Source organism: Phyllopteryx taeniolatus, chromosome 3 (assembly GCF_024500385.1).
Source record: "Phyllopteryx taeniolatus isolate TA_2022b chromosome 3, UOR_Ptae_1.2, whole genome shotgun sequence".
NCBI classification, from domain to species: Eukaryota; Metazoa; Chordata; class Actinopteri; order Syngnathiformes; family Syngnathidae; genus Phyllopteryx; species Phyllopteryx taeniolatus.
In genome coordinates, this window is record NC_084504.1 from 32,955,854 (window position 1) to 32,979,381 (window position 23,528).

At 46.9% G+C, this 23,528-nt stretch overlaps 4 protein-coding genes across 8 annotated transcripts; 2 read left to right on the forward strand and 2 right to left on the reverse strand.

Annotated features, from left to right (window-relative positions):
* Positions 1 to 1,244: 1,244 nt before the first annotated feature.
* Positions 1,245 to 8,915, forward strand: mfsd14bb (major facilitator superfamily domain containing 14Bb). Its single transcript, XM_061768881.1, has 12 exons — positions 1,245 to 1,832; positions 3,677 to 3,769; positions 3,850 to 3,912; positions 4,221 to 4,348; positions 5,550 to 5,664; positions 5,727 to 5,945; positions 6,022 to 6,135; positions 6,335 to 6,406; positions 6,476 to 6,588; positions 6,661 to 6,758; positions 6,838 to 6,980; positions 7,289 to 8,915. The coding sequence occupies exons 1-12, from the start codon at positions 1,764 to 1,766 to the stop codon at positions 7,529 to 7,531; spliced, it is 1,470 nt and encodes a 489-aa protein (XP_061624865.1). The 5' UTR covers positions 1,245 to 1,763; the 3' UTR covers positions 7,532 to 8,915.
* Positions 7,966 to 14,016, reverse strand: lrrc2 (leucine rich repeat containing 2). Of its 4 annotated transcripts, none has more exons than XM_061768904.1 (10): positions 13,874 to 14,016; positions 12,696 to 12,850; positions 12,399 to 12,505; positions 10,942 to 11,030; positions 10,217 to 10,373; positions 10,018 to 10,154; positions 9,492 to 9,637; positions 9,259 to 9,411; positions 8,936 to 9,120; positions 7,966 to 8,150 (listed from the first exon to the last, which is right to left on the reverse strand). In XM_061768904.1, the coding sequence occupies exons 2-10, from the start codon at positions 12,827 to 12,829 to the stop codon at positions 8,101 to 8,103; spliced, it is 1,158 nt and encodes a 385-aa protein (XP_061624888.1). In that variant the 5' UTR covers positions 12,830 to 12,850; positions 13,874 to 14,016; the 3' UTR covers positions 7,966 to 8,100. The 4 variants fall into 4 exon arrangements, with proteins under 4 accessions (XP_061624888.1, XP_061624887.1, XP_061624889.1 ...); XM_061768903.1 differs by having other exon boundaries at positions 12,696 to 12,931; positions 13,874 to 14,015; XM_061768905.1 differs by lacking the exon at positions 13,874 to 14,016 and adding an exon at positions 13,398 to 13,847.
* Positions 14,017 to 18,082: 4,066 nt separating this feature from the next.
* On the reverse strand, positions 18,083 to 19,675 carry sdhaf1 (succinate dehydrogenase complex assembly factor 1). The gene is made up of 2 exons (XM_061768930.1): positions 19,560 to 19,675; positions 18,083 to 18,852 (listed from the first exon to the last, which is right to left on the reverse strand). The coding sequence occupies exon 2, from the start codon at positions 18,665 to 18,667 to the stop codon at positions 18,416 to 18,418; it is 252 nt and encodes an 83-aa protein (XP_061624914.1). The 5' UTR covers positions 18,668 to 18,852; positions 19,560 to 19,675; the 3' UTR covers positions 18,083 to 18,415.
* nudt18 (nudix (nucleoside diphosphate linked moiety X)-type motif 18) lies at positions 19,162 to 23,454 on the forward strand. 2 transcript variants are annotated; one of them, XM_061768916.1, is made up of 8 exons: positions 19,162 to 19,306; positions 19,385 to 19,436; positions 21,115 to 21,326; positions 21,422 to 21,532; positions 21,958 to 22,060; positions 22,149 to 22,272; positions 22,569 to 22,690; positions 22,800 to 23,454. In XM_061768916.1, the coding sequence occupies exons 3-8, from the start codon at positions 21,162 to 21,164 to the stop codon at positions 23,180 to 23,182; spliced, it is 1,008 nt and encodes a 335-aa protein (XP_061624900.1). In that variant the 5' UTR covers positions 19,162 to 19,306; positions 19,385 to 19,436; positions 21,115 to 21,161; the 3' UTR covers positions 23,183 to 23,454. The 2 variants fall into 2 exon arrangements, with proteins under 2 accessions (XP_061624900.1, XP_061624899.1); XM_061768915.1 differs by lacking the exons at positions 19,162 to 19,306; positions 19,385 to 19,436 and adding an exon at positions 19,823 to 19,987.
* The last annotated feature ends 74 nt before the right edge of the window (positions 23,455 to 23,528 follow it).

Consider the following 23,528-nt stretch of genomic DNA (forward strand, 5'->3'; position numbering starts at 1 on the left):
AGCCTCACAGTTCTGAGGACCCGGGTTCAATCCCCGGCCCCACCTGTGTGGAGTTTGCATGTTCTCCCCGTGCCTGCGTGGGTTTTCTCCGGGCACTCCGGTTTCCTCCCACATCCCAAAAACATGCATTCGTTGAATTGATTGATTCCATAACGTATTTCGCTCGCTTATGTAAAAGTTAACGCTGCCTATATGTATATATAGTAATGGGCTCGCTGGGATCCTCGGAAACCCCGCCTACTACTGCACCCCCCACCACCCGCCCGATGGTTGCTATGGTGACTTGCTTAGGTTGACTATTTTTTATGGCAATTTATGACAATTTCAGTGAAGGATAACGTAGACAGTTAATGAAGACTCATTTTACTTTTTTTGTTACTTTGCAATTTGTCTATTGGTTGTATGACAGCATACATGTTAGCGTTAGGGTTTGATGTTTTTAAATGACTCTCCAGATGGTGGCGCTGGTTAATTCCATCAACCCCCATCTTCTATACAAGTGGTCCAAGTACCACTAGTGGTGCGTGAAAAAAAGCCATCCATCCATTTTGTGAGCCGCTCATCCTCACAAGGGTCGCGCGAGTGCTGGAGCCTATCCCATCCGATTCTGGGCGAGAGGTGGGGTTCACCCTGAACTGGTCGCCAGCCAATCGCAGGGCACATAGCAACAAACAACCATTGGCGCTCACATTCACACCTACGGGCAATTTAGAGTCACCAATTACCCTAGCATGCATGTTTTTGGGATGTGGGAGGAAACCGGAGTGCCCGGAGAAAAGCCACGTGGGCACGGGGAGAACATGCAAGCGCCATACAGGCGGGGCCGGGATTTGAACCTGCAACCTCAGGACTGTCAGGCGGATGTGCTAACTGGTCGGCCGCCATTTAAAACATATCACACATCATTTCACAAAGATTGTAGCGATGCGGTCAATCTGTTTGTTTGGTTTTTTTCGATATCCATCCATCCATTTTCAACAGCGCTTATTCGGGGCGCCGGAGCATATCGCAGCTGACTTCGGGCGAAAGGCGGACTACGCCCTGAACTGGGGGGCACATATAGACGCACGCGGACAAACGTTCGCACACACATTCACACTGTCACGGATTGGGAACTGAACCCACGCTCCTCGCACCAATGTCAGGCGAGTGGACCGCTACACCACCGGACTTTCTAAATCCAGTGCAATACTTTTTTAATTTTTATTTGTATTTTTATTTTTTTAAACCAACTACAGTTGGCGAGGCTTCCCCTGGCAGCGTTGTCACATGATAACGTGACAACTTTCTTTGCTATCGCTACTTCAACGAGCACCACTGCGGTACGAGCTGACCCGGAGTCAGAAGAATCGTGGTTGATGTGCGATGGAGACCATTATGGACAACGTCGAGCTGATCTGGGAACAGTTAGGTGGCGAAACATGCCGTAGGACTGGCCGCTATTACGAAGTGCGTTCGTTTTGACTCTCGTGAGGACACCACGAGATGACATCCGGCTGAAAGAAGAGAAAACTCAAGTTGCCTTGCATTTTTGTCTCACACAATGAAAGTTCATTGTGACCGTTACTGACTTGGCCAGCATTAGGACTCAACCCGCGACTATCTCGGGCCGAGTCCCGTGGGCCAAGTGGCACCGCACTTCCGGGATGGCCGAGTGAGAAAAACCGACGTTTCGTCAAGTCGACCCGAGCGGCTGCAAATACGGGACGAGGCTGGAACTTGAGAGGCAGACACCGCAAGGCGGCCATGCTCCAACATGTGAGATGATCGCGGGGAGGCCCGAGGCCGCCGACATCGACATCGACATCGACATCATGCTGGCCCGGAGCTCGGTGAGCCCTTTAGCTTAGCATCGGGGGCTAACGTTAGCATCAGTGGGCGCCAGCAACAATGGCGGCTAAGAAAACGCAGTTTACAGGGAAAGACGAACGACTGGAGAGATGAGGTTGATTCGTTCCAAAGTCGTCCCTTTAGTGTTTCTCTTTTTCCTGAGCAAACGTCATGTCAAGTTAACTGACGAGCTGCGAGCATCTTTGATACATTTTGGGTTCATTAACAATGTAAACAAACAAGCGGTTCAAATCACTTCCTGCTTTTTCACCCTCGCCGCTGACGTCATTGCCGGAGGAGAAGCTAAACGCTAACTTGAACGCGCCACACGATCGATCAATACCAAATATCCACTTTTGAGTCCACTGGTGCCTTGAGATACGAGCTGTTCCGCTCGTACCACAAAACACGTGTATCTCAAATCATCTGTCTCCAGTGAAGTGATTAGAAAGGCCATTAATCCGTTCCAGCCTCCCCCAAAAACTAGGGATGAGCGACTGCCGGTAGCAGGCATCGCATCGGGCCCATAACGGCCTTATTTCGAGGTATCGGGTACTCGTGAAGGCTGCCGATACCGGCCACCCATACTTAAGGAGAACAAATCTGACATCCAGTAAGTCCTCCATGCCAGTAGCTGGCGCTACACTGCTGTGGTGGAGAATCATGTGTGTCAAAAAGAAAGAAATGTCTTTGTTCACAATTAGCTGTCATTGTGGAAATTGAAATGTTATGTAAACTGATTAATAATAATAATAATAATAATCAAAAGTACTAGTTGTATCATCACTAGGTATTGGTGAGGACTCAAGACTCAAGGACTCATAATCGTACTGGTATCAGTCTGAAAAAAAGTAATCACATCCAATAAAAAAATAAAAGGTTTTGTAACATGTTTTTGAAATAAGGGAATATATATATATATATATATATATATATATATATATGCAGCACGGTAATCGACTGGTCTGCCTCACAGTTCTGAGGACTGGGGTTCGATCCGGCCCCGCCTGTGTGGAGTTTGCATGTTCTCCCCGTGCCTGCGTGGGTTTTCTCCGGGCACTCCGGTTTCCTCCCACATCCCAAAAACATGCATGAAACGCGACCCTAGTGAGGATAAGCGGCTCAGAAAATGGATGTATGGATATATATATATATATATATATATATATATACTTTGAATTCTGCTTATATTACTGTATGTTTTATATATAATATCTACTTTATAAAACATACAGTAATAACATAAGGAGAATGTAAAGAATTAAAGAGTTTGGGAAACGTGATGAATTAATAGCGGCTCGTTCTGGTGTGTGAGACTTGGCCACCGGGGGCAGTATAATGCAATCATGACATGAACGAAGAAGAGTTTCACATCTACTGTACTGAAAGTGACTTAGTAAATTGCAGTAATATTCGTTGGTTTTCAGAGAGAATAAAGAATATATGCCTGTGTGGCAGATTCACCTATTTTTGCAATTTTTTGGGCAAGCTATACCCCTCTATTCAGGGAAACCGTAAATACAAGTTGAGTTGTGGATTTTCCCGCTTTGCTTTCAAGCCGTTTGTGTTCAAATATCCGTGGCTTGAAAGGTTGTAACACTGTGAGGATCAATGCTATTTGTTAGCCCGTTTATGGCGTTTTGCATTGTGCGTTAGCATTAAGCTAGCAGAAGGCAAAGTTGTGTTGTTCTAAATACAATGTGTAATTTTCTTAGTTTTGAGTGTTGAGTTCACTGCCACCATGCAGCTCTTGTATCTCAAGTTTTTGCTCCTAAGTCAAAGAAGAAAAGAAGAAGAAGTGGGTCACAATGAGACAGGAAGTGACCGGAAGTTGTTTTTGTGGCAGCACGCGCGAGGCCGAGCCAGGGTGACGCACGCCGTCATCGTCATCTTCCTAGAGTTCTTCGCCTGGGGGCTGCTGACCACGCCCATGCTGACGGTGAGAGGCACGCCCACTCGCGTTAGTGCGGCCGGGCCAAGCTCAAATGCTAAGGAGACGTCGTTGTCGTTTTTCTCCAGGTTCTACACGAAACGTTTCCGCAGCATACGTTCTTGATGAACGGACTCGTGCAAGGCGTCAAGGTGAGCGCTCGGCCACTGCGCTAACGTTAGTACCTGTCCATTTGTGTGTATGCTTGTGTTTTTTTGTGTGCCTGTGTGTGTGTTTGCATGTGTGGGTATGCATGCTTGTGTTTGTGCATGCATGTGTGTCTGCATCCATGTGCAAGTTTGTGTGTGTGTGTGTGTGCGCGCGTGCGCTTCCTGTCACTGCCTGTGTTGTCATGACCCACTTCCTGTTCATTATCATCATCGTCTCTCCACTTGGTATGAGGCCATTTATCCATTTGTGTGTGTGTGTGTGTGTGTCCGTGCGCACTCGCGGGTTTTAGGGTTTCCTGTCGTTCCTGTCGGCGCCCGTGATCGGCGCCTTGTCCGACATCTGGGGGAGGAAGTGTTTCCTCCTGATGACGGTGTTCTTCACGTGCGCGCCCATCCCCTTCATGAGGATCAGCCCCTGGTGAGCACGCCCGCGCCGTTTTGCGTGACATCACACTCGGCGAGCCCGGCCTGCTGAGCGCCACGTGAGTGTCATGTGAGCCTCAGCCAGGAGAACAAAAACAGACGTGTGCTTGGAATTTTTATCCACAGCTGCACTCAAAGGAGCAACAAATGCTTCAATGAGTCCACCGCTTTCATCACGCACATACGTGTCAGCATGTGATGTGCGTTTCGTGTGACATTTGTCGAGTGTGCGCATGATTCCGCAACATGCTTGATCTTTCTCACATTCACTTACAAACATGCTATTAACATTTCATCGGGTACATACAGTGGATATCAAAAGATGGACTGTAAAAAAAAAAAAAAAAAAATCTCCCAAATTTATGTGGGAAAAATTTGTCATGGTCTGATGCAACCAAGGTTAGGAAGCCAAAAAAATGGCAGGAAGAGCTTACTAGAACAGCTGAACACTTATGTGTTTAATCAGAGGCACTTTGAATGGTGGCATATGTGCGCTGATTCCCATTTAACAGAAATTGGAATGCAATTGGTTCATTGTGAACACAGACAGCAGCAGTTATAAGAGGGTGTGCACACTTGTGCAACAACGTTTCAATTGAATGGACAGATTGAAGGTCACATAAATGGTGGAAAAAGTTCAGAATTTATTTTTCTTGGTCGCATTGTTTTATATCACAAAAACATGGCATTTGAAAAAGGGGTGTGTAGACTTTTATATCCACCTGTTAGCGTACGGATACACGTCATCAAGCGCATGTAGTACGTCACACGTACTGCATGTCGTCAGCACGGACATACGTCAGCATGCAGATACACATCGTCACGCATGCACGTGTTATCCACACGCATGCATATCATTCGCATCGGCCATGTCGCGAATGCATGTCATCCACGTCATCACGCGCTTGACGTTATCGCGTGGTCAAGCGCGCGTCATCGTTCATATACGTACGTTATCCACATACGTTGTCACGTCCACGTTATCCGTTTGTAACGCGCGCACATTTAGGTTATCGTGTCGTCAAGCACAAACGTCACCACGCAAGTACATGTCCTCCGTTTACAGTACGTACCTGTGCTCACGCACGTCATCCAGCACATGCGTGTTCATCCACGTGCACGTCGTCGCCCACATAGAGTTCACGACAGACATTCACGCGCGTGTCACGTGACGTGTTTTCCTTGCGCGTCCCCAGGTGGTACTTTGCTCTGATCTCCGTGTCGGGAATCTTCGCCGTGACGTTCTCCGTGATCTTCGCGTACGTGGCCGACATCACGGACGAGCGTCAGAGGAGCACGGCGTACGGGCTGGTAACCGCACGCCGTCGTCGCGCCGCCGCTTCACCCGCGCTTCCTCACGCGCGTGTCCTCAGGTGTCGGCGACGTTCGCCGCCAGCCTGGTGACGAGCCCCGCCATCGGGGCGTACCTGTCGGCGCGCTACGGAGACAGCCTGGTGGTGCTGGTCGCCACGGTGATCTCGGTGGCCGACATCACCTTCGTCTTCTTCGTGGTGCCCGAGTCGCTGCCCGACAAGATGCGGCTGACCAGCTGGGGCTTCCCGCTCTCCTGGGAGCAGGCGGACCCCTTTGCCGTGAGTCGGGGCGGGGGCCACGGACTTCCGGGACTTTGATTGGCAGCTTGCGTTGTTGTTGTGGTCGTTTGTGCAGTCGCTGCGTCGGGTGGGCAGAGACTCCACCGTCATGCTCATCTGCGTCACCGTCTTCCTGTCCTACCTGCCCGAGGCGGGACAGTACTCCAGCTTCTTCCTCTACCTCAGACAGGTACACGATGCACACGCACGCACAAACCAACTACACGCAGGCACTCATACACAACACACAAACACGCATCAAAGACGACACACACAACCCAACAACTACAAATCACGTATGCACACAAACACATCAACAGCAAAAATGACACATGCCAAGGAGTACACACTCGCACACACTAACAAGCGGACACCTCGTTGTGCTTCAGGTGATCGACTTTTCTCCCGCCGCCATTGCCGCCTTCATCGCCATGGTGGGCATCCTGTCTATCATCGCACAGGTGGGAGTTTGTGTGCGGATGTGTGTTTGTGTGTGTGTCCTTGTAACCCTGTGCGTGTGTGCGCGTCAGACTCTTGTTCTGAGCATGCTGATGCGGACGTTGGGCAATAAGAAGACGGTCCTGCTGGGTCTGACCTTCCAGCTCCTGCAGCTGGCCTGGTACGCCTTCGGTTCCGAACCCTGGTGAGTCAGCTCCGAACGGGAAGTAGACACGCGTCGTCGCCACGGTAACCGTGCCGCTCTTCTGTCTTCCAGGATGATGTGGGCGGCGGGCACGGTGGCGGCCATGTCATCCATCACCTTCCCGGCTGTCTCGGCGCTGGTTTCGCGCAGCGCCGCCCCGGACCAGCAAGGTCTCTGAGCCGAGACGCGGGGGGGGGGGGGGGGAGTTTTTGTGTGTGTGTGTTTGTAACACTTTGTGTGCGCGCGTAGGTGTGGTCCAGGGCATGATCACGGGCATTCGGGGCCTGTGCAACGGTTTGGGCCCCGCGCTCTACGGGTTCATCTTCTTCCTCTTCAACGTGGAGCTCAGCGACGTCCGGTCTGCACAAGGGCCCGACACGCAACACATTCAGGTACACACACACACACACACTCCGTCATAAAGATACACAAGGGCACTCGCATATGTCCAACCAACCAGAGGACGAACAAGTGTTGACATCAACGACGAGGAAGAATTTGAAACGTGATTGGCAAAAGAAGTCCATTCATCAAGCACGACGGGCAGATTATGTTGACATGGCAACGCATTGAGGCTGAAATCCAATTGGACAAAAAAAAATCTAGTATCCACGTCCACGCGCTTGAAGTTCAGCCAATCAAAACGCAAGCCAATGAAGCCAATGGAGAAATAAACGCAAACGTTGTTGTGCGTCCGCAGAAGTCGAGTGTTCCCGGGCCGCCGTTCCTGTTCGGCGCCTGCGCCGTGGTCTTTGCACTCATTGTTGCCGCCTTCATCCCAGAGCGGCCGCCGGCCGACGGCGACGTCGCGACGTGCTCGGACAGGAAGTCCGGCGGCGCGGGCGGGCTCGTCGCCGCGCGGGCCCAGGACGCCAGCCCGCCGGCCACACCCGCCAGCGACGCCGACGACATCGAGCCGCTCCTACAGGACAGCAGCATGTGATTGGCCGAGGGGCCGCCCCATCACAACGAAATGTGCCAATTTTATTTTATTTCTTTACATATCTAAGCGGTCCAAACGCCATGGTTACCATGGCAACTGCCACTTCCTGTTTCCTTGGAAACATCACGTGATCGTTGATGCGTTTTCATTTGACAGAACGCCCCGGTAACGACTTACTGGCGACCAGTCCACAATTTTAATGGGACGAATGAAGAAGTGTTTTTGACTTTTAACCGATTTATTTGGATGAAAACAAAGAAGAAAATATTTTGTCCTCTTTGAACTTTTTGTTGACTTTTTGCATTTAATTTTTTTGACAAAGGCGACGTTTTTCAGCAGAAAACTTGGAAATCACATTTTGGAATGACATTTTTTTTTACCCCACAAAACAACACAAAACGTCATTTGACCTTTTCAAAACAAAAGACGAGGAATACCTGAAGTAGAGATTATTATTATGATTATGAATATGAATTAAAAACAAATTGCATTGTGAGTGAGAATGTTTTGGATGTCTTCGTGATCCAATCAGATTCGGGGTTAGCGTTGGCGCCTCTCAGGGGGCGGGGTCAGAGCAGACAGGAAATGTTGACTTTGGTGGTGGAGTAGGGCACTTCCTCTGTTGGGGGAACAAAAAACATTACATTTTCTCATTTGATTTTTGAGTGTTACTTAGTTGACTTAGGAAGTTTTGAGTTTTATTTTTGTGATAAAGTGACTTATTTTGAGGTCTGAAGTTTTATTTTGATGTGTTAGGTTGACTTGAAGTGTGAAGTTGTTTTATTTTGAAGTATTAATTGACTTTTAGTCTAAAATGTGAAGTTGGGTTTTAGCTTGAATTGTTATTGTGTGGCAGCACGTCGGACGACCGGTGAGCACATCTGCCTCAAAGTTGTGAGGTTGCTGGTTCAAATCCGGCCTGGCCTGTGTGGAGTTTGCATGTTCTCCCCGTTCCCGCGTGGCTTTTCTCCGGGTACTCCGGTTTCCTCCCACATCCCAAAAACATGCGTGGTTGGTAGGTTGATTGAAGACTCGAAATTGCCCAAAGGTGTGAATGTGAGTGCGAATGGTTGTTCGTTTCTACATGCCGTGCGATTGGCTGGCGACCGGTTCAGGGTGTACCCCGCCTCTCGCCCGAAGCTGGCTGCGATAGGCTCCTGCTCGCCCACGACCCGTCAGGAGGATACGGAAAAAGGATGGATGGACGTTATCGTGTTTAGTCAACTCTGTAACACTTCCAAATAAAAGTCAACTTTATGACACTTCAAACAAACACAAGTAGATTGAACGACACATCAAAATGAAAGTCAAAGTACATGTAAATATTTTGAAGACAACTGGAGAACTACGCTTCAAAATAAAAATGGCGTAGCGGTGTTGTTGACTTCCTGTGTGACCTCTGACCTCTGTCCTTGAGTGTGCTGACGTAAGCGGCCATGAATTCTTTCTCCCTGCTGTCCTTCGTCTCCTCTTCGTCGGCCTCTTCCTGTCGTCCTGCCCGTCTTCCTCTTCGCTTCCCCCTCACGTCGGCCTTCGTCGTCTTTGTCATCTTGTCGTCGCTGGCCGGGCTGGCGTACAGGCGGATGAACCTCAACACGCACACACACACGTGTCACTTCCTGTATGGATAGTGTGTGTGCGTGCCTTTGTTTTTGTACATGTAAATGTGGGTGTGCACGTGTGAGGTGTTCGTGTGCGTGCCTTTGTATATTTGTGTGTGTACGTACTTGATGTTGGGGCTGCTGCAAAGTTGCGTGGGTACGCAAACGAGATGGTCGCCGCTGACGACGACCATCTTGAGCGTGGCGATGTTGGTGAGGCATTGAGGAAGGTACGAAAGCCGATTGTTGTGCAGGAACAGCGTCACCAGCGAATGCAGCCTGACGCGCGCACACACAGTTAAAGTAAAACACACACACACTTTGTGAAGTTAACACACACACACACAAAGAAGCGCGACCTGTCCATGTCCTGTGGCAGGTCGCTGAGTCGGTTGTCGCTGAGGTCGAGAAACCGCAGGGCGCTCATCCGCAAAGCGCACACGGGGATTGACGCGAAGCCGTTCTCGGCGATGTCCAAATGAGCCAGACGCTTCAGAGAGCTCAGCTGCAAACGCGCACGGTCGTGTCACGCTAACATGGGCTAAGCTAACTCATGTTAACAGATGCTAGCACATGGCAACACATGCAAACATGTCCTAACAGCTGCTAGCACGTGTCCTGCTAACACAAGCTAAGACATTACGACATATGCTAACACATGCTAATTTCATGTCATGCTAACTCATGCCAATGTGACCGATGACCACGACTGTGTTTTCAAACGGCACAGGCACACATGCTAGCAAATGCTAACACATGCTAACACGTGATAATGTGTACTAACGCATGCTAACAAATGTTAACAGATGCGAACATATAGCAGCACATGCTAACGTGTGCTAAAACATGGTAATCACATGGTAAAGTAGCGGGAATGTTTGTGACCTCAAAAGGCAGCTCGGACAGGTTGCGATTTCCGGCAAGTTCCAGCCGTTCCAGGTTGTGGCACATCCCGAGTTGGGCGGGAACGGCCGACAGACGGTTGTAGCTAACGTTCAGCTCGCGCAACTCCAGCAGCTTTCCTGGGAAAGAACCCAATTTCAGACCGACGGGAATAGTCCAAACGAGACGAGGACGTCCTCACCGATGTCAGGGGGCAGCTCCTCCAGTTTGTTCTTGGCGAGGTGCAGCACCCTCACGAGACTGAAGGACGCCAAGTAGTCCGGAAGCTTCTGGATTTTGGTGCCGCTCACGTGCCACTCAAGCAGAAACGTCTTCCACTGAAGATCACCTGGGAAATCCTGAACACCGCAATGTTGTCTTTCTTAATGCCTTCCTCCAATGTACAATGCCCTGCTACCTTTTAAAATGATTTACTTTTATCTTGGCGGCACGGTGGCCGACTGGCTAGAGCGTCAGCCTCACAGTTCTGAGGACCCGGGTTCAATCCCCGGCCCCGCCTGTGTGGAGTTTGCATGTTCTCTCCGTGCCTGCGTGGCTTTTCTCCGGGCACATCCCAAAAACATGCATGAATTGGCCGTAGGTGTGACTGTGAGTGCTAATGGTTGTTTGTTTGTATGTGCCCTGCGATTGGCTGGCGACCAGTTCAGGGTGTAACCCCGCCTCCTGCCCGATGACAGCTGGGATCGGCTCCAGCAGGCCCGCGACCCGCGTGAGGAGAAGCGGCTCCCAAAATGGATGGATGGACTTTTATCTTGAAATGCTATTACGTTGACTCTTAATTTGAAGCGTTAACTTTAAATGAACTGTGGAAGTGTTAGAATATAAAAGGTGAGTTTTAGTTTGAATGGTCATGATGTTTAGTGAAGCAACTGAAACTTGAAAATGCTAGCTTAGCTCTTAGCTCACCTGCCACCGCTCACCGGACAGACGGAACAACAAGGCGTCGGGACCATCCAAAACTTTCCCTTCTGGACCTTCTCCAGCAAGACGCTCAACTAAAACCGCACCAAAAGATATTGCAACATATCAGTTTGTGTTTTTTTGCCTTTTCAGGTCTGCCCATACATTTTCAATATGATGGAGTTCAGTGATGGCCACTTCAAAACATTGATTTGTTATCCGTGAGCCACTCTGCAACCAGTTTGGCAGTGTTCTTCATGTCATTGTCCGTTTGGCAGACCCAAGCTTTAACTTCCTGGCTGACGTCTTGAGATTTTGCTTCAGTATTTCCACATCTTGTTCTTTCTATTTTGTGAAGTGCACCGGTCCCTCCTGTAACAAAACAAGCCCAGAACATAATGTTGCCACCCCCATTTTTCACAGTTGGGATGGTGTTCTCAGGCTTGCAAGCTTCCTTCTTTTTCCTCCAAACAGAACGATGCTCATTGTGGCCAAACAGTTCAAGTGTCTCTAAAAATGAAGCTCTTTGTCCCTGTGTGCATTCGCAGACTGTAATCTGGCAGCTCGGCCTTTCAGCCCCTGTCGGTTTCACTGTGGACAATGACACTCTTACCAGCTTCAGCCAGCATCTTTACAAGGTCTTTCACTTTTGTTCTTCGTGTTGATTTTCACATTTGGGACCAAAGCACGCTCATCCCTGGGACGCAGAACCCGTCCGTCTCCTTCCTCGGCGATATGATGACTGGACATTCCCACCGTGTTTCTACTCGCATATAATTGTTTGAATAGATGAACGTGGCACCTTCGTGGCATCTGGAAATTGCACCCGAGGATGAGCCAGGCAAGTCCACAATTCTCTTTTGACTTGAAGCAGTGAGTTTCGGGTGTTCCTAGTTCAAATATGTCCACAGGTGTTCCTTTAATGACCTCAAATGTTGGCAGCAAACATTTCCAAAGAAATGACATCGTCATCTGGAATTTCCCAAATTGTTTGAAGCCATACATGGTAATCGTAGTCTATGTAAACTTCTGTCTTTGCAAAAAGTAAATGAAAAATTGCCTAAAAAAATATTCTTCTTCGATCATTCTGGTTTTTAGCAAATAGAAATAATTTTGGTCACCCTAATTGACCGACAGTAAAACAGGAAGAGTTCAGTCTGATTTCATGCCAGACTGTGAGGGAAAAAAAGCGGCTATGTCTTTTTGTGTGCTGTACTTGCAACTTGTGGCTTCAAGTCGGGAAAATAAGTGATGATACAAATCAAATGTATTGCACAATAAAGTCAAATACAACTGAAATGTACTCTAGCAGTGATTTGAGAATCACTGTACTAGTTAGTGCTTGTGTTATTTACCAATGTGTGCTATGCATGTGTGTGTGTTGTTTGTGTGTACTGTATGTACTAGTGTGTGTTCTTGGCCTGTGTTTTCATTGACTAAAAAGTGCGCGCGTGTGCGTGTACCTGAGTGTGTGTTGTGCGTCGATGTGTTCAGGCTGTTGTCGAACACGTTGCGTTGTCGCGTGTCGCGCGTCCTGCAGTAGAGGCGATATTGCCACTGTTGTTCGATCCTGTGCACGCGCACACACAAAAAACGCTTTGACCTGTGTGACCTTGAAACAGCATTTGCAAAGATAAAGCAAGACGTTTGTGCGAACGTTTCAACTTTCTCCGCTTTCGTGTCATGAAACAATCACTCAATCACCAATTGTTCATCGATCATTAATCATGACGATTATTGGCGGTTGCGCGGCATGTGACCTGGTGAGGGCGCTCCTGTCCTTCCTTTCCTGTTCTTTCTTCTGACGTTGCCGATGTTTCTTGACGTGACATTCCCAAACGCTCAGCAACGACGACACGTCGCGACAACCGCCGCCGCCGCCGCTGATCTTCATCTCCGCAACACTGAACCGCACCTGGACAGGAACAGGAACGGGAAGAAGGAGGAAAAGAAGAGGAAGAAGAAGGAAGAGATAGCAGGCAAAAGAGAAAGGAGGCTGAACAAGAAGGACAAGGAGGAAGAGGAGAGGGAGGAAAAATAAGGATGAGAAAGAAGAAGGCAGAAAAGCAGGGAAAAGAAAAAAGGAGGATGAAGAGGAAGACGGACGAGGAGGAAAGAGAAGGTGGAAGACGAGGAACAAGAGGAAGGATAAGAAGGTAGGAGGAGGAAGAGGAAGAAGAGGGAGATTGTGAGGAGGAAAGAGGATGAAGGATGAGGAGGAAGAAGGAAGGAAGAGGGAGGAGGAAAAAGAGGAGTAGGGAATAAGAAGGAGAGAAAAGAATAGAAGAGCATGAAGAAGGTGGACGAAGAGGAAAAAGAGGAGGAGAAAGAGAAAGGAGCAGCAAAGGAGAGAGAGGAGGAGGGAAAAAAGAGGACCAGGAAAAAGAAAAAGAGGAGGAGGAAAAACAGGAAGACGCACAAAGAAAAAGAAGAGGAAGAAGAAAAAGAACTAACACACACACCTCCCGTGTGTGTGTGTCTTAGATTTCACAGTCGAGCGGCTCCGCCCACTCGTGACGTGGATGGGAGCACAAAATGTCCATTTTCTCAGCCGCTTCTCCTCACGCGGGTCGCGGGCGTGCCGGCGCCCATCCCGGCGATCCTCGGGCAGGAGGAGGCGGGGTACGCCCTGAACCGGTCGCCAGCCAATCGCAGGGCACATACAAGCAAACAACCATTGGCACTCACATTCACACCTACGGGCAATTTAGAGTCTTCAATGAACCAACATGCGTGTTTTTGGGACGTGGGAGGAAAGCGGAGTGCCCGGAGAAAAAGCCACGCGGGGACGGGGGGGGGACATGCAAACTCCACACAGGCCGGGCCGGGGATTGAACCCCGGTCCTCAGAACTGTGAGGCAGACGCTCTAACCGGCCGAACACAAAACAAGTGTACAAAAATGAAAAGAGAACTCAAAGATGATCAGCAAATTCTTACCTCAAACGTTTTGCTGCTCTTCAACCTGCGCAATCGCCCTGCGTGTGCGTCACGTCTATTTGTAGCCGCAAGTGTGTCGGTCACACGACACTTTCACATAGTTTGCCATGAAAACACACCAACATGCCAACAATAACGTGTCACCCGCCACAAAAATAACGCAACTAATTGTGTCTGAAAACATTCAAAGAATATTGCAGATTATTAGCTTCTAAATATATATATATATATATATATATAGTGCTCTCTCTGAATTTAGTTACTGAAATTTAGAAAAACCTTGGTTACGATGTTACAATCTTTGTCTTCTGTTGTAATGTGTAAACAAAAAAATCAGCAAAAACTGACCAATTGTTTGACGATTTCTTTTACATTTTTGTTTCAATGTCATTATTTTGTATCTTATGTCGCGATGTGTGAATATGTACAAAGTTTTTAAAATAGGGAAAAAAATCAACCGTGTTTTTTGTTTGTTTGAATGTTATGATCTTTGTCTTGTGTTGTAATAATGTGTTATTGTGTAAAAAAAAAAAATATAAAGAAATCGGCAAAAAATGGAAGGGCTAATACTGGCTGAGTAAATCGGCGAGCCGATTGATCGGTCGGGCCTTATTTCCGAAGCCCAACTCAAAATGAAAGACAAACCAAAAAACAACAACAAAATGTACTATCTTGTCTTTGCAGTGTCGTCAACTGAATATTGGTTGAAAAGGATTTGCAAATCATGGTATTCACTTTTTAGTTACCTTTTACGCAATACTCCAACTTCATTGGAATTGGGGTGCGTATTACGATACGATATGATGAATAATAATCATAATAATATATGAAGACATCTAACACGCTAACATGCTAACACGCGAACAATGAGATCACACACTAAATAGCAAAAGTAATGTAATTAATGACATCCTTGACTTTTTTTTTATTTTGTGTTGCGATCAAAAGTAGTAGTGTCAGGTGTAGAGCGCCACTTGGTGGCAGCAGGTTGTATCTACACGCTGCTGGTGCGGGCGTGATGAACTTCCAAGGCTTACATCAAAGCCAAAAGGTAAGCCGAGCCGACCGCGTTTGCGTCCGATGATGTGTCCGCTGCGTGCGCCGCACACGCCGATCCTCACGCGAATTGACCGAATGAAATTCAGCAGCTTCCTGACGAAGGGGCTGAAGTGCTGCCTCTGCCAGCGAAAAACAAGACCAGCCGGACACTCGTGCACCATTTGTGTAGCTCTAACATTTTGTCAAAAAAAACAAGTTGACAAAACTCAAGTCAGTCAGGTCAGCTTGTTTATCATCTTTTTCATTTTTCATAGCAAAGTGATGAAATCGACAATGACGCAACTTGACAAACGACAACACGTTCAAACATCAGGAAAAGAAATCTCTCATCGTTCATTCAGAAAAGCGGCGCGGCGTCGAGAGCTTTCACACGCGCGGCGAAGAGCGCCACGCTTTTCTCCACGTGAGCGTTGACCTCCGCCGGCCTCGCGCGCGGGTTGGCGTGGACGAACTGCGCCACGCTCAGGATACACTCCCTCTGCGCATATGCAAGCACACAAAAGAAATTATCGTCATGTTCAAAAATTGTTGGCAAAATGTACAACTTTTCCAGCTGCTCGAGCAACATTTGAAGCCTACGCAAACTGGCACCGCTTTTACAATGAGTGTAGCAACACTCCCCCGCGATGAGCACCTAGCAACAAATTTCACAACTTTTGGAATTTGTTTAGATTGTTTTTCTCAACCGCGCCCCCAACAATTAGCACCTAGCAACAAATTCAGCACGTTTAAAAATAGTTTATCAACTGCTAGCAACATACCCCCACGATGAATATCCTTTGTTTAACAAGGTAAGGCAATTGAGAACAGTTTCTCATTTAACATTCCAACCTGGGGACAAGTCAGGCTTCCGTATCTTGCAAAAGGACATTCAGACAGCGCCGGGATTCAAACCGCCAACCTTTTGGTCATTGCATTACTCGTTCAACCAACTGAGCCACAGCCATCCAATTAGCTCCTAGCAACAAATGTAGCACCTTTTAAAATGGTACTAGCAACTTTCAGCAACATTTCCCACACAATTAGCTCCTAGCAACAAATGTAGCACCTTTTAAACAAATTTGAGCAACTTGTAGCAACTTTTGCTGAAACCAAATTCAAATGTATTTTTGTGAGTCTACGTAAATTTCTGCTGCGTATGACGTCATCATGCAACGGTGACATCATTTAGCAGCAACGTGTCCGTGGCGTACCTTGTAGGCGTCCACCTGTTGTTGTCCCGTGAGGCGACCCAGCAGCTCGCTGGCGACGCGGACGCGGGTCACCGCAGTCAGCAGGCCGCGGTCCTCCGGGCTGTCTGAGCTCAACCACCTCAGCAGCGCCACCTGCAGGGAGCGCGATATAAAATGAGGACACTCGCAAGGAGCTGCTGTGGGCCATAACTCACATCCAGATGCTCACATGCAGACGAATCAGCCCAGTTCCTGACGTCACTTACTAGGCCACGCCCCTTAAAGGCACATATAAAATTTGGGATGCTCCCAATGTCAAGTAATTACACTTGATTAAAACACTTTTATTCTTTACATTGTCTTTTATTATCTTTTTATAAAATAGTTTTTTTTTCTTCATTCCTTTTTTTGGAGGGCCGCTGTCATGGATTGGCATTTCATTCCAATGGGAAAAATTTGTTTAATTGGAGTCGATTGGGCAGCTGGATAGCACATCTGCCCCACAGTTCTGGGGACCGGGGTTCAAATCCCAGCCCCGCCTGCGTGGAGTTTGCATGTTGTCCCCGTGCCTGCGTGGGTTTTCTCCGGGCTCTCCGGTTTCCTCCCACATCCCAAAAACATGCGTGTTATGTTGATTGAAGACTCTAAATTGCCCGTATGTATGAATGTGAGTGCGAATGGTTATTTTTTTCTCTGTGCCCTGCGATTGGCTGGCGACCGGTTCAGGGCGTACCCCGCCTCCCGCCCGAAGATGGCTGGGAAAGGCTCCAGCACGCCCGCGACCCGCGTGAGGACAAGCATTAAAAAAAGAAAATGGATGGATGGATGGAGTCGGTTGAATGGGATGGTCATGGAATAAATTCTAAATTAATTTGTTATTTTATTATACAGTACAGTGAATCTATAAAGTATTTATTGCAGGTAAACAAAGTAAAAAACGTTTCGGTTGTGAAGGGTTTACACTTGGACTGAGAATGACAGTCAAAAAAATACAAATAAAAATAAAAAAATAAACTCAGATTTATTTGTTCAGTTAAATAGAAATAAAATAAAGTAGACGGAAAGGAAGTGACCTTTCTCATTCGAGAAAAGTTATCTAACGTGTAGATTTGGACTTTGTGCTGACCTGCTGAAATAAATCCATGTTGCTCATTTTTCCTGCGCCCGTCGCCATGTTCAACAACAGAGTGACAAGAAAAGACCAAGCCAAAAGCCACCAACAGGAATGGCGACGCTCAATTATTTTTTCTGTTTACTTTTCTCCTCTTCCGCCTTCTTTTTCTTCTTCTCGGCGGTCAGTCGATGAGATCTACACCGCTGCCGCCACCCAGCGGCCCCAGCGTGACACTACCACGACGTTGGCTTCACGTGAACAGTTCAAGCTATATATAATATGTAACGTACAGCTAAAGTACAGAGCCGTTTCTTCAATATGACGTAACCAATGCATGTTATGCACCTCGTATGTGACTCTGTAATATTTTTACTAAAGATCCGTTCGCAAATGTACTCCGAGCGCGCGCTCTACACTCCGGAACGTTCGGGAAATCAGGGCGCGCTTGGGAGTGTTGCCGTTGGTTACTTCCGGAGCGTCAGGCAGTTCGAGATGTTTGTTTACAGGCAGAACTGACACATTCAATATGGCGGACGCACTGACGTATACCTGCCAATGGCCAACACGCTCGTTCGTAAATCCATACTAAATGGAGCACTGCACTGCATCAGAGTGAATTTCTGATGCCTATAAGTTTTGAAAGACGTGTAATTTTTGAAGGATGTGTCATTTACGGTGCCCCACCAAACGGGCCAGCGCAGGAAATTAATAAGGAAAACACTAAATATATATATATATATATATATATATAAAGATACTGACAAATACAGCACGATGTTAGAGGAGCTGAATGTCTTCATCAGCACTGTGTCATCTCCTTTATAGCGGCTTGGGTGAAAATGACTTTGGAAACAAAACAAAAACTGTTGTGGATTATAGCTTTAACGGACAAGGAAAAGAAGATTACATGCAGCTCATACACGTTATACCAGAATTTTTGTCTTTACCGTTACTGATCAAATAATATGAAAATGACCCACGTGTTTCCATGTTGTGGTTAAATGTTTACCGCGTGTTTTATCTCTTTGTATCAAACACGTAGACGCGTGTTGACATGTTGATGTATTTAAACAAAAAAAGATTAACACAACTCAAATGAGTCTTTTACAGTCATGTGCCATCATTATATGAAACGTTAACAGCGCGAACCGAGACGTGATTGACAGTCAGTCCGTCAGCGTTTGTATTGGCCAGGGGTCAGCTGCGCTCTCGGTTTTTGGCGAAGGTTCCCAACTGTTTGGTGTTGACGTCCTTGAGCTGCTCGAGCTGCCGCTGAGCTCGCCGGTACAAATACTCGATGTGCATCACGTCCGTCTTCTTGATGCCGCCGGCGTTCTCGCGGAACTCGTCTCGGATGCGGGGCAGGAAGCCCGGCTTGTCCCGACCGGCCCGCAGGAACTGTCGGTACAGAGCCAAGATCTGCTTCTGCAGCTTGCTGTGCCGCGCCATCCGTGACGTCGCCCTAAAACGGCGGGCGGAAGAAGACGGCGGAATCGAAACACACGTTCCCGTAGGACCCGCACCTCAGAAAATGCCCACGAGGTGGCGCTGTGAGACGAAACGTCTCCAAAGTCCTCATGAAGTTTGGACTTTGAATGCGCAGCGACACCTTTCTCTGTTGATCCAGGTGAGCTCTGATTGGCCGAGACACAGGAAGCACAAAACACAATTTCAGATGACAACGCAACAGACGACAGGGAGGACGCTAACTGGGTAACCGTGGTAACAGACCCTGCTATGTAAACCTGCAGCCTGTTCAAGAATTAAACGATCTACAATCTTTTTGTTAAGACTGATGACAACATTCCCAAACAAGAACAATGCACGATGAGAAATCAAGTATTGTGCGTATTAAAAATCCATAAACATGCACTACTTTCCCATTAATTACATTGATCATGAATATGCATTCAAAAACGCATCGTCTGGAATAAACATTTGTTTTAAAAACGCACAAAAGGCAGGGACAAAACTCAAAATGTGCCGCACAAGTCACGAAATATTGTGACGAATCAGCAGATGTCGAGGAGAAAACGTTGGATATAAACAATGACTTAGTCGTGTTTACAAGACAACAAACATTATACAGTAAGTATGCATTATGTGTCACATAATGTGCTATATTGTCACAATGAGTGAAAATATCAATATGTGTGTATATAACAGTACGCGAACATGAACGTGTGACGAATCGGCGGATCACAAGAAAACGTTGAAGGTAAACGATGGCTCGTTCATGTTTACGAAGTTTCACACACACAAAAACACAAAACGCCGCAATAAACCACCCATGAACTAATTAACGCACAAACAAGACGTCATTAGAATTAATTAAACTCACTGTTTGACTTTCAGCCAGCAGGTTTACGTCATTCGGTTGGCGTCGAAAGGACAGACAACCTTCACGTCGTTAGCGCGCTTAGCTTAGCCTTCCCTAGCGGGTTACGACAGAGTAGACCATTCCGATTCATTATTTCAAAATACAATTATTTTTGCTTTGAATCTCTAATACTGACTTATAAGACAAACGAGCGCAGTATAGAGTGATATAATAACCTATTATTTGTATTTTCTTCACAGTTTTACAAATATTTGTCTTGGAATCTCTAACATGAGTACACGTGAGCTTTTATTTTTGAAAAAGTCCAAGGTGAAAGTCTGTGTACGTCCGGTTAGCATCGGCGTCTCAAATGTCAAAACATAGCAGAGTTCATTTCAAGCAGATTATCAGGTTGGATTGAGCATTTCGCTTCCTTTTTAAAAAATATTGTAAGTATCGAGTCTTAACAGACTTTAAGTACATGACATGACTGATGATATTCGAGTAAGTCAGTTTATGGTTTAGATGAACTTGTGCTTGTTGTATCAATATTGAGAACACCATGCTTAGCAAGTGTCCTCTTTACGATTAGTGAGTTATCTAATTGTCATATTCATATCTTTCAATTGATTTACATGCTGCTAGGAAGAAGGAAATTGATGATACTTGAAAAAAAGTCACGTAGTAAACATTTCTGTTTAGAGTGTGTTATTGTTTATTAGATAACAAGCGTTCACACTAGAATTCAATTTGGATTCGGTTCAGTGATGCAACAATTTGTGTTTTTCCGTACTTTAATCCTGTCCACCGGGCGTTTACTTTACCTTTTGTTGTAATTTCGACATTTTGTTTCCCTATAATTGGTTGTCAATAATAAAGAATTAAAATGTTCATGTAAATAATAAAATATAAATGTATAAATGGTTATTTTATTTTAAATTAATCAAATAAACAAATACAAAATAATAATCAAATAAATGATGACAATTCGACATTTTGTATTTATATTTTAAAATAGTTTTTTCGGTAAAATAATAATTAAAATCATGAATATGAAAGTTTTTAGAAGGATAATTATAATTTTATTAAAATGACTTGTATACAGGTGTTTAAAGTTATATATTATGTATTTATATTTTTTAAATGACTAGTTAATTGATTCATTGTAAATAAAAATTTAAAAGCATTAAAATAAACGTGTTGCTTTTAAATGATTGTTTTTATTGTAAATAATACAAAAATGTAAAAAAGTTACACACGTTTAACTTTTTATATGTTTTACTATTTATTGTGAATACAATTTTTAAAATGTGTAAACTAAACAATCTTACATGTAAATTAAAAATTTATATGGATTTTTTTGAATAATTAGTTAATTGTAAATAATACTATCTGTAAAAAGTCAGTTGTATTTTTATTTGAGTAATTAATTCTAAATACAGTTGTAATACAAAAGTAACACCATTTTAAAAAGGATCATTATTACTACTATATTGTTGAAATAAACTTCTTACATAAAGATTTGCACTCAAATGAACCTGGGACATGTGGCACGAAATCTGGTTGTCTCCACAAGGGGCGCTGGACTGAGGTCATCCAATGAGAGGCCAGTGATTCGGTCACATGGAGGTGATGGCGCTGGAGCAGGTGGAGGCGCAGGTGGAGCATCTGCTGGGCGGCCTCGGCTGCGAGGTGACGGCGTGCGACGTTGGCCTAGAGCAGAGCAAGCCGGCGTCGCTGAGGAACAACGTCACGTACATCGTGTGCGCCGTCATCTTCAACGACAAGGTGACGCACGCCGCAAAAATACATCCAAATGGATTCTGTCAATCAAGACCGTCGCCGTGGTAACCTAGATGCTTGTGTGTGTGCACGTGTGTCAGGAGGAGGTTCTGATGGTCCAGGAGGCCAAGCAGGACTGTTACAAGAAGTGGTATCTGCCGGCGGGGAAGGTGGAGGTGGGCGAGAGCCTGCAGGAGGCGCTGCTGAGGGAGGTGAGTGGAAAGCTTGTCATCAAAATAAAAAGAAATGATGAAAAGGACGAACTCCTTAAGAATCTCTTCAGGCTAAAATGGCCGTTTTCAAACCAAAATGACAAACGTTCCATGTATTTTTGAGTTTGGGTTCCAGACCCTTTTTTGGGGGTCTGTTCATGATCGACATGCCTACCTAATGTCAAACTGGCTTTTCTCAAAAAATTCCGTGGAAATGACGCCTAAAATGTCCACTTTAAGCCAAAACAGCGGCCCTACTGTGTCTTTTTGGGCCTGACTTCCTGAGACTTTTGTGTGGGTCTACTCGTGATAGACACGACGACCACATTTTCTGCTGCTAAATCAAACTGGCCTCAGGGGTAACATTTTCTAAACATGTCAGAGTGCGCTGCTGAGCCTATTTTGGGGGGTTTGTCTACGTACAGGTGAAGGAGGAGGCGGGCTTTGAGTGCCAACCAATCACGTTGCTGCTGATCCAGGAGCAGGGACCTCAGTGGATCCGCTTCATCTTCCTGGCCAAGATCACAGGTGTGCGATCGCACATGCTTGTTCCATCGGAGTCGGCGTACAATAACCGCAGTATATTGGGTCGCTCACGTGTTAACTGCGTGTCCAGGCGGGAGCGTCAAGACTTTGACGTCGGCAGATCAGGAGTCTCTCCAGGCCGCCTGGTGGGACCGGCGCGCCCCCCTCCCTCTGAGGGCCCGGGATATCCTGCGGCTCATCGACTTCGGGCTTAAGTAAGACCACGTTGGGCTTGTGTTTGAAGGTGACGTGAGAGTGTTCTTGGACTCCTCTATGTGTAATAGTGGTTCGAAGTCAGAGTGGTATTGGACTCGATCTGAGTCAGAGTGGTCTCTGACTCATCTCTGAGTCAGATTGGTCTTGGATTCTTCTGAGTCAGAGCGGTTTTGGATTCTTCTCTGGAGTCAGAGTGGCCTCGGACATGTCTCTGAGTCAGACTGATCTTGGACTACTCTCTGAATCAGAGTGGTCCTGGACTTGTCTCAGAGTGTCCGCCCCGCGCTGCATTCAGGTACCGTCGAGACGCCTGGCATCCTGTCACACTGCCGCTGGACGTGAGCTGCCGCCACGTGGTCCAGAGGCTGGTGCTGATCTTCAGCGCAGAGCAGAACGTCTGGATCCTGCTGGTCAAAGGTAGCCTGCCCATGACTTTTGATTGTAATTGTCCATTAGAACATGGCACCAGAATTTGCTGCCTTGTTGGCTACTCGTCCCCGTCCTGACTTCCTGTGGTGTCCCTCAGCCCCCAGGCCCCACCTCCCGACGGCGGCGGCTCTGAAAACTCACGCTGTCACGTGGGCGGCCAACACGGTGGTGCAGGACGCCATGCCGTCGGCGTACTACGAGCACAACGTCAACACGCTGGGCGTGTTCAGCCTGCAGCACGACGGACGGCAACAGGGAAAGACGGACGGCGTGTGCTTCAACACGCTCGTGGCCCTGCAGCCCGACCGCGCGGAGCGCGACGAGGACGGCGCCAGGCTGCCGGCGCCGCCCGCTCGGGGGCCGCCGCCCGTGGAGAACCCGCGTTACCTCTGGCACCGGGTTCTCGCGCCCGCCGTCAGAGAGAAACTGCTGGAAAAGAGCAGAAACACGAGCATCCTGCCCATGCACAGCCTCTACTGATGAAACTGCACTTTCAATGTGGAAGGACACAAGGCAGGAAGTCTGCTTTTATTTGCAAACTCTCAGTTGGGGACCTTCGCTGCATCTCTTTCTTGCTTTTAATTATGCTGCTTCTCTACCAAAAGAGCTCAGTGCTGCCTGCCATGTTGTGGCATACAGTGGTACTGCACTCAAGTCGGCCCACTCAAAATGTTTTTAATTCAAAAATATATATATATATTGATAGTCATTAGCATTCGTCTTTGTTACAAATTAAAGAAAGAAGGTGTTGACTTGATGATTTCATCCTTCAGTCTTCACACTCATCGATGAGGAAAAGATGCGTTGAATTGAGCAACATTTTACA

Coding starts and splice junctions, on each gene's coding strand:
- sdhaf1 (XM_061768930.1), bottom strand. CDS start 18,667: ATGGCGCGGCACAGCAAGCTGCAGAAGCAGATCTTGGCTCTGTACCGA.
- lrrc2 (XM_061768904.1), bottom strand. CDS start 12,829: ATGAAGATCAGCGGCGGCGGCGGCGGTTGTCGCGACGTGTCGTCGTTG. Junction 12,506..12,695: donor GACAGGAGCGCCCTCACCAG/GTCACATGCCGC, acceptor GCGCGTGCACAG/GATCGAACAACAGTGGCAAT. Junction 9,121..9,258: donor TGCAGCAGCCCCAACATCAA/GTACGTACACAC, acceptor GTGCGTGTTGAG/GTTCATCCGCCTGTACGCCA.
- nudt18 (XM_061768916.1), top strand. CDS start 21,162: ATGGAGGTGATGGCGCTGGAGCAGGTGGAGGCGCAGGTGGAGCATCTG. Junction 22,273..22,568: donor CTCATCGACTTCGGGCTTAA/GTAAGACCACGT, acceptor CGCTGCATTCAG/GTACCGTCGAGACGCCTGGC. Junction 22,691..22,799: donor CTGGATCCTGCTGGTCAAAG/GTAGCCTGCCCA, acceptor GGTGTCCCTCAG/CCCCCAGGCCCCACCTCCCG.
- mfsd14bb (XM_061768881.1), top strand. CDS start 1,764: ATGATCGCGGGGAGGCCCGAGGCCGCCGACATCGACATCGACATCGAC. Junction 5,946..6,021: donor AGCAGGCGGACCCCTTTGCC/GTGAGTCGGGGC, acceptor TCGTTTGTGCAG/TCGCTGCGTCGGGTGGGCAG. Junction 6,407..6,475: donor TCCTGTCTATCATCGCACAG/GTGGGAGTTTGT, acceptor TGTGCGCGTCAG/ACTCTTGTTCTGAGCATGCT.